Here is a 9,587-nt window from a genome sequence, read left to right as displayed (position 1 = left end):
AAGGAATTAGAGTGTCAACAATGAAGCACAATGAAGATAAAAAAATCAAAAGCCCCCTCCGTAGTGTACAGCCTGTGTCTTAAATGTACATGCACCCAAGTTTCTTTGTTTCTGTTGCATCAATTGCCAAGGTCCTTTTGGTTCAACATAAGCTTTAATGCCCATGTCTGAAGGTTGAAATATTAATGCTCAACCACTTAAAAAAACCCAGGGAAAAAAAAAAAAAAGCCCAACTGAAAAACCAACCCCTGAAAGGAAAAAAGAAAATATAGAGCTATCTTTTGTTGGTTTAAAAAGAACAAAAATAGTCAACGGATCTTTGTAATAAACACTTAATAAGGGAACATGGCTGACCCTCCCCAGAGCCTCGCCCTCCCCACCCCATTTATTTTTACCTGTGGTTCTCCTTCCCTGGAACCGTGCAATGTAGAAAAATCAAATATACAAACAAAACTCTTAATCCATCCCTTTATGTAGCTAGAGTGAAATCTATTTGCTGCTGCCGTTGTTGCTGTTGCTTTTGTTCTTTTTAATAAAGAACTCGACAATCTCTCTCTTTAATATTTACACCGAGGAATTTGTTTGGAAAGTTTAAAGCAAGGAAAATCCTGAAGTTCTCCGCGTGCGCTCCACGCGCCGGCCTTCCCGCCGAACGGAGGCCGCCGCCTGCCCTCGGAGCGTTCGCCGCTGGAACGTTGGGCTTGGAGTGCCTGGCCCGGTCTCCTCCCAGACGAAAGGTCCCTCCCAGAGCTGTCCCCGGAGGTGGCGGCCCCCGTTAGTTGGGTATTCTCTCGATGTAGATGGCGGGCGCGGCGGAGCGCGCGATGGTGGCGATGAAGCTGTGGTCCCGGCCCAGGTCCAGGTTGGAGGTCTCCGCTGGCTCCCGGGACACCGTCTCGTAGCCCTTGTTGACGTGGAGGGGCTTGTGGGCCTGGCAGTAGCCGATCATGGGCTGGTCGTAGCTGTAGTAGGGTAAAGTCTTCATGTGGTGAGGGACCTGCACCAGAAACGGGACCAAAGAACAGCAGCCGTCAGCGCCAGCCCGAGCCTCGTGCTCCTGCAGCATCACCAGAAATCCCAAGGCGGCCTCAATCCCCCCCGGATCAGCCCACGGGAGGGACCCCTGGGAGCTCCCAGCTCCCTGCAGGACATTCAGGTCCCTCTGGGACAGCACTGCCAGGCTGGGAGAGCGCGGGTGTTCCGCCTGGAGGAGGAAATGCTCCAGGGGGATCCTAGAGCCCTTTCCAGAGCCTCGAGGGCCTGATAAAAAGGAGGGAGAGGGACTTTTTATACGGACAGTGGTTTTACACTGTCACAGGGCTCAGTTAGATGGGATAATGGGAAGGAATTCATGGCTGGGAGGGTGGGGAGGGGCTGGGATGGAATTCCCAGAGCAGCTGTGGCAACCCCTGGATCCCTGGAAGTGTCCAGGGCCAGGATGGAGCCACCTGGAACAGTGGGAGGTGTCCCTGCCTACGGCAGGGGGTGGAATGGGATGATTTTAAGGTCCCTCCCACCCCAAATTGTTCCAGGATTCCGTGATCTGTGTCCCCACTCCTGGAAGGATCTCCTGCCCGGCAGTGCTGGAGCCAGAGCAGAGGGAGCTGCCCTCCCTCCCTCTCTCCCTTTCCCCAGTTTGTGGGCAGATGTTCAAACTGCTCACTTCTGACTCTTTTGGATGACCTGGCTCTGAAAACCAAGCCAAGGGGTTTGTAAACCCGGCAGCTTCCAAAACTGACCCCTTTTCCCAGTGCCTGGAAAGGTGCTGAGTGCTTCCAGAGCGCCCAGAGCAGCCTGGGAATGTCAAAGGCAGAGGCAGCTGGCAGCAGGGGTGGTGCCAGCACAGCTGGAACATCTGTTTATTGCTTCCAGGACAAAGCTGCTCACCCAAGGTCACGGTTCCCCGCGTTCTTTGTCTTCCAACCTCCCCAAGATAAACACTGTAAAGCAGCTCCACTGCTGCTCACCAGAGCTGAGCACATCCACACCTTGTACAAATGTATTTCCAAACCCTGCCAGATCCATCCTGAATCCCAACTCTTCCTTATGTAAATCCTCAGAAACTGCCAGCCCCCCACCTGCTTTTTTTCTTTTTTTTTTTTTCCCCCCTTCCATAAATATTCTACGCTTGCAAATGTTAATCCTACGACTAAATATGATTTATGGCACAACATCAGAAACAAATCTTTGCAGATAATTTTATCATCTGCAAGAGATGAGCTGATCAAGTCGAAAGAAATATGCTCTGAGGGAGAAAAACACATGTGGCAGGGGAGAGAGAGGCGAGAGTTGATTCTAACGCTGCCAGCAAACCTGAGCTCATTATAGCTGGAGATATCCTACACATAATCCAATCTTGGAACAAATGCCTTTTGATTTTCCAGGCTGAACTTTAAGTGAAGACCACAGAGATAATTTCTCCCAAATTTTCATTGCTCGGTGCTCTTCATCCCATAAAAAAAAAAAAAAAAAAAGCACGGAAAAAGCAAAAGCATTAAAGCTAATTGGGAAATTTTGCAGGGTCAGAGCTCCTCTTGATGTGGATCCCCTGCAGAACGCTGGAGAGATCCCAAAATCCTTCCAAGAGCTGGAATTCAGCTGCAAATATGATTTGACATGGCAGCTGAGTGGCAGGGACGCAGAGGACAAGCTGCTGGGCGGAATTCGATGGGACAACTGTGCTCGCTTGTGGATTCACAAGAACATGGATCTCCCCTGGAGAGAGCAGGATCCGTGCCAGAGCCTGTCAGGGCTGAGTTGGCCTCAGCTTTAAGGCAGCTCTTTATGATTCCATAAAAGCCAAGGAGTGTTTGTGTTCCGGAGGGCTGAGGGATGGAGGTCCTGGCTGGGCAGCAATAACACACAGCCCATTAAGCACCTGAGGCCTGGCTGCAGGCTCCAAACAGGAGTCAGAGTGTTACAGAGGCATGTTATAATACTGGCTTCTTGCAAATATTAAAATGGGTTTCGTATGTGTGGTGTTAAAGTGGCTTTGTTGTAAAGGTATGGTTTATATTTCTGTTGTTAATTAAGTTAGACGTAGTAGTGGAAGAGGTGCTCGTGTTAAAATGCCTGCTTGGGTGGGACAGCACCCAGGGAACACAGGATGAGCACACCTGCACAGATCTGCCAACCACTCACCCTCTGAGGGCAGCGTAAGGGAAATTAAAGAAATAATGGTGTCAAATGGATGTGAGGAGCTTTGTCCTCCAGTGAAGATTAATGCAGAGATGCCACCAGCCCCTTCCACCTCTGGCAGCCCTGGGGAAGCCTCTTAGCCAAGGGAACAACCACGAGGGCAATTCAAACCTTCCAAATTTGAAGGAATTTTGAAAATTCCTTCAAAATTCAAAGTCAAAGGGAGGGCGCCAGGACTGTCCCACAGAGTCCTGTCCTTCCCTGGCAAACAGCTCTGTGTTTGCAGGAAGACACAAGGGCTCGGCTTTTATTCGCACTGAGGTGACACCTGAGCCCCCAGAAAGCTTTTCCAGGACACAGCCTTGGCTGTGGGAGCTGCTGCAATTGTGGGGACAATTGTGCCAGCACTCATCCAGGAAAATGATGGAAAACACTGGGGATGCTGTTCACTCTACACAAAGCTGTTACTATTCTATTTTTACAGATTCAGAGATCAACAAAACACATTCAATACCATCTAAGCTGCAGAGAATTAATTTTAGAAGTGTTTTTGTTCTAGGTTCTGAGGTAATTTCTTTTTTTTTTTTCACTCCTGCTATGGAACTAATACCTGAGACACTCAGATATAACCTTGCACAAGTCATTTTATGAGCTGTAAAATGAGACTCTTCAGTCCTGCCCCTGCTTGTCCTTGGAGTCTGGAGCTCTTTGAGGTGAGGACTGTTTGTGCAGAGACTGAAACAACCCAGCTGTGACTTAAGCTGGGCCTTTTCAGCTGCTTTGGCCTCCAAGAGACAAAAAAAATAGAAACCAGAACAAATTCCAGTCAAATAAATTTAAAAAAAATCCAGACAAATAAACAACCCTGGGATCGTGTCCTCAAGCACTGGGATGGGCTGGTGGTGGAGTCCCCATCCCTGGAGGGATTTAACATGGAATCCTGGAATGGTTTGGGTTGAAAATGACCTTAAATCCCACCCAGTGCCACCCCTGCCATGGCAGGGACAGCTCCCACTGTGCCAGGGGCTCCAGCCTGGCCTTGGGCACTGCCAGGGATCCAGGGGCAGCCACAGCTGCTCTGAGCTCCTGTGTCCCTGCACAGCATTTTCTGAAAATCTTCCACTTATTTCTTTTTCTTTTCATTTCCATTATAATCTCTAAAACCAGCCCTGCCCAATTCTTACCTGGAGCACTAAAAGTTATTGCAGCAAGGAAACAGGAATCAGCATGGGAACGAGCTCCAGAATCAGACACAATGAACATTTTGGGTTTGGCCCACACCTGGTACCAGGTGGAACTCTCTGCCACGCTGTCCATCCTTCCCTGGGAGGGTGGCGAGGGGCTGGGATGGAATTCCCAGAGCAGCTGGGGCTGCCCCTGGATCTCTGGAAGTGTCCAAGGCCAGGCTTGGGGCACTCTGGGACAACTGGAGGTGTCCCTGTCATGTCAGGGATGGCTTTGAGGTCCCTTCCCACCCAAACCATCCCATGGTGATTCCATTATTCTATCCAAAATTGCAAGCAGTTAACGAAGCAAAGCCTGGAGTCGTTCCCCTGTGAGAGGTGGAAGTGTTCAGCAGGTTTTGGGCTCTGGGCCTGGATTAGTTTCCCAGTATTGACTTCTCAAGCCCACACCCCACAGATCTCCACTCTAAATGCAAGAAATGTTCCATCCAAGCAGCCACACACTTCAAACAGAGCTCCTGTAAGGAACACAATTTACATAAATCCCCAGCTACTGCAGGAAGACAAAAGATTTAGCGGTGGGAGTTTAAGGAATGCAAATCCTCCTTGTTGAAGTCCAAGTGACACTGGAGAGGTTCCCAGCTCAGCAGCTTTGCTGCAGCACAAGTGCTCCCCTCAAAACCAGCTGGAGTAGCTGGAGCTACCCAAAATTCAGGGAGATTCTGGCCTGCATTGAAAAGGTGTTACTCAAAATTCAGGAAGATTCGGGCATGCATGAAAAAGGTGTTACCCAAAATTCAGGTTGATTCTGGCCTGCATGAAAAGGTGCTACTCAAAATTCAGGGAGATTCTGGCCTGCATTGAAAAGGTGTTAACCAAAATAAAGGTTGATTCTGGCATGCATCAAAATGGTGTTACCCAAAATTCATGGAGATTCTGGCCTGCATTGAAAAGCTGTCACCTGAAATTTATGGAGAATCTTGTCTGCATTGAAAAGGTGTTACCAAAATTCAGGTTGATTCTGTCCTGCATTGAAAAGGTGTTACCCACCCAAAATTCAGGGAGAATCTGGCATGCATGAAAAAGGTGTTACCCAAAATTCAGGGAGAATCGGGCCTGGTGTTAAATGGTGTTACCCAAAATTCAAAACGGTGTTCCCCAAAATTCAGGTTGATTCTGGCCTGCATGAAAAGGTGTTACCCAAAATTCAGGGAGAATCTGGCCTGCACAAAAAAGGTGTTTTCCAACATGTCCTGCCCACTTTTCCTCTGACAGCCTCCACTGATGTTCTGCTCAACCCTCAGGCATCCAAACATGCAAATGCAGGTACCCTCACTGCAATCTGGGTTCTTTTTCTTTCGTTTTTTTTTTTTTTTTTTTTTTTTTTTTCTTTGTTTTTTTTTTTTTTTTTTTTGTTTTGTTTCTTTGACACAGCACTGAATTCTATCAGTTCTACTTAGGCTGAAAATGTCTGGGAGTTAATCAGCTGTGATTATTACACAAGAAAGTTCTATTAAAAAATAGTCAGAGTTTAGAATTCAGCCTGGACTTCTGTTTTTTTGTAGGTGAAGCCATTAAAACCTAGATTTTTAGACAAACATCAATAGACACAGCACTGAATTCTATCAGTTCTACTTAGGCTGAAAATGTCTGGGAGTTAATCAGCTGTGATTATTACACAAGAAAGTTCTATTAAAAAATAGTCAGAGTTTAGAATTCAGCCTGGACTTCTGTTTTTTGTAGGTGAAGCCATCAAAACCTAGATTTTTAGCCAAACATCAATAAAAAATATTTATTCTGGAACTTGGGAAGCGCAGCAGTAAGGATGTTGCCATATTCCCACTGGAACTGGGGAGCTTTCAAGGATTTGGACTGGGGTCTGAGTGATGCCAAGTGACCTCGTTTTCAGAGTGCTTTTCTCTCTCTCTCACCTCTCCTGTGTTAAACACTCACACATTCTTAATTCCTTGCTCAGACTCCCAACAGGACACCTCAGACAAGCTGGAATCCAGCCCAACATGATGTCTAGGATGTGACACCTCCCTGCCAGGTAATTCCAGGAGGGAATACCAAGTTCTGTGCCCAGCTTCAGCTCCTGCTCGGGTGTTTCCCTCTGTGCTCACAGCAGCAGCCTCGTGGCAGTGCAGCCTGGATCAGGCAGGCATGACCTCTCTGCCTCGCTTCAGCCAGATGAAATCACCCATCTCAGGTTGAAACAATTCCCTGGTGTTTGTTAAATCAAACTTTGGCCGCCCAGGTTTTGGGAATGGGTCTGTGTTGTGTTGGAAGTACGATGAGTTTGTTCTTCGTGCTCATTTTGGAAGACGGATCCCTCAGCATCCATCATCCTGCAGAGCAGGAAGGTCTTTGTGGAGACTCAGGAATGGCCGTGGCTGTCTGGGTGACTCACTGCCAGAATTCCCAACAGGAGACAGGGATGTAATCTATGGAAGGACTGGCAAGCCCAGCAGTCTCTGGGGAGAAGTTTGGATGGAGTGGAGTTTGTTTTATCCCTGAAAGGAGATGGTGCAAAGGCTCACTCTGTCACAGGAGCTCAGACAAATGACTGCTCCAGAAAGAGCCCAAACCCCGGATGCTGGCAGGGAAAATGATGCATTTCTGAGTCCCAGGCTGTCTCAGCTGCCTCAGTCTGGACAACTTGGCTTTATCCAGGCACTGTTTAGACACTGCAGTTCAAACACTTGGATTCTGGTGCCTCTGTTTTCCAAGAGGAAGAACAGCCTGCTTTGAAAACTCAACACCTGCTCCATCCCTCCTGCTGGAGGCTGCCAGGGGACAACCAGCCCTGCCCTACAGGGGACACATTTCCCTTTTTAAACAATAAAAACACAGCAAGAATATTCCCTGGTAGTTCAACATGGCCTGGTTTCACATTTGCTGGTACTCTCTAATCCAGGTAAACTGATTCCTGTGGAAGTGCTTGCCCAGTTAATGATTACATGAATTAATTACATGCAACTTTAGGAGCTGTCCATATGCAGTGGAAACTCGGAGTTACAAAACGTGGAAGCGATGTTTTCTCATTAGCGCTAATATTTAGTCTCAGAGCACCATGACTTCATTGGTGAATTAGCATCAGAGCTGTTGATAAATCAAATTCAGAGTTCATTTCCAAGCCGATCATAATTTAGAGTAAAAATAAGCAAGATGTTCTGTGGTAGCGCGGTGATTAGCGGAGCACGCAGCTTCACCTCAGAGACAGATTGATTGGGCACATTAGGCAGACAGAGCTGGGATAAACAATTCCAGCGCATTTCACGCCGCTGAAAAATCACAGGCAACAGCCCTGGAACATCCCTTTGGAGGCAGCGCAGAAAAATATCCCTATTCAGGAAAATGCCCCATCAAACATTCCCGTCAAACGCATTCCGAAGGAAAAGCGCGGGCGCCGAGCTTAGCGCTGAAATACGAGCGGGTCCGCGCGTTCTGCTTCCACTTGGAACAAACACAAAAGTGCTGGCTGCTTTCTGGAGCAGGCCTTTTGTTCTGCAGTCCGTGTTTCCTCAGGTAATTCTCATTGATTAAAGCAAACAAAAAAGAAAAAAAATCAAAATCTCATTTGTTAAAACATTCAGCGTGCGGGCATCAGCGTGCTTGGCTCTGAGGAGGGTTTGTGAGCTCTGCTGTCACTGAGCTGGTCCCTGTGACACCTGAGCAGCTCAGGAAATCTGCCAGCTGCAGTTCTGCAGTTTTAGGTGAAGGTCTTCAAGCTCCTCAATTAGCCCAGGGTTTCTGAGAGTTGCAGATCCCACTCAGGCTGGCACAAAGCGTGGAGCAGGAGCCCTTGGGCAGCTGGGGTTGGAGGTGCAATTCCCACAGTCAGTCTCCTGCAATTTCAGTAAATTTCCAATTTACTTCCCAGTGCAGACAGAATCCATGGCTGGGCCTCCTCTCTCTTCTTTCCTCCCAAATCGCATCCACGGTCTTTGCAGCTGCCCCAGGATCAAGGGAGGAGGTGGCAGCCTCAGGCTGGAGAAAAGGTCCCACGGGGCATTGAGCACCTGCCCCAAAACCAGGAGTTCCAGAAGAAACACGGACTGTCTGTCGGTTTTCTCCAGGAAATCCAGGACAACCTGCTGAACATCCACCAAGGCTGGCATTCCATGGGGCAGTTCCTGATCAGTTCCACAGGAATGGGGCAGTTCCTGATCAGTTTCATGGGGATGGGGCAGTTCCTGATCAGTTCCACAGGGATGGGGCAATTCCTGGTCAGTTCCACAGGGATGGGGCAGTTCCACAGGGATGGGGCAGTTCCTGATCAGCTCCACAGGGATGAGGCAGTTCCATGGGGATGGGGCAGTTCCTGATCTGTTCCACAAGAATGGGGCAGTTCCTGATCAGTTCCACAGGGATGGGGCAGTTCCTGATCAGTTCCACGGGGATGGGGCAGTTCCTGATCAGCTCCACGGGGATGGGGCAGTTCCTGATCAGTTCCACAGGGATGGGGCAGTTCCTGATCTCTTGAGCTCTTGAACCCACACAAACAAACTGGAATATAAATCCAAGCATTGTCCAGAATTAGGCTTGTCTTAAGCAAAGCCCAGATTTTCCTTGGATTCCCTTCTCTGCAGGCCGTTTCCCCTCGTCTTACTGTAATTTCTTATTTCTAGTTTATTATTTGTAATAATTCTACAAACAGATCCTGTGGGCATCCTGCATCCATTGCTGCCCAGGGAAGCTCTGGCAATGTCCCAGAGCTCCTGGATCTCTGGAAGTGTCCAAGGCCAGGTTGGACAGGGCTTGGAGCACCCTGGGATAGAGGAAAGTGTCCCTGCCCATGGCAGGGGCTTTTAATGAGAGGAGTTTTAGGTCCCTTCCCACCCAAACCATTCCATGATTTTGTGATTTCAAATCCCACCCTGAGCTCCACTCACTTAGACTTGGATCCTAGTCTGAGTATTAAATCAAGGCCTTTGGAATCAAGCTCCATTCCATGATTTTGTGATTTCAAATCCCACCCTGAGCTCCACTCACTTAGACTTGGATCCTGCTAGTCTGAGTATTAAATCAAAGCCTTTGGAATCAAGCCTGAAACATTTTGCAGGATGATGGGGTTGGGCATAGGATGGCTTCTTCAATGTATGGAATGGAAAGTTTTCCTTATAAAAATCTAAGCTGGAGATAAAAGTTTGTTTTTGGAATGTTTCAGACCACATCCCTAGTGAAAAAAAAAGTTGGCGTCAATGAAATTTTGGAGCCTAAATTCTACAAAATTATCATTAATCTTGTTCAATTTTTGTATTT

General features: G+C 48.0%; 1 protein-coding gene across 1 annotated transcript in view; it reads right to left on the bottom strand.

The window, feature by feature from the left end:
* Positions 1 to 775: 775 nt before the first annotated feature.
* LRRTM4 (leucine rich repeat transmembrane neuronal 4) overlaps positions 776 to 9,587 on the bottom strand; it is a 126,547-nt gene continuing 117,735 nt past the window's right edge. The window contains exon 3 of the mRNA XM_041401013.1: positions 776 to 997. Coding sequence (XP_041256947.1) covers positions 776 to 997 — 222 coding nt within the window. The remainder of the gene's footprint in view (positions 998 to 9,587) is intronic.

The sequence above is a fragment of the Onychostruthus taczanowskii genome, unplaced genomic scaffold (genome assembly GCF_017590055.1).
Source record: "Onychostruthus taczanowskii isolate IOZ18803 unplaced genomic scaffold, ASM1759005v1 scaffold181, whole genome shotgun sequence".
NCBI lineage: Eukaryota > Metazoa > Chordata > Aves > Passeriformes > Passeridae > Onychostruthus > Onychostruthus taczanowskii.
This window is presented reverse-complemented; position numbering and strand designations above follow the sequence as displayed.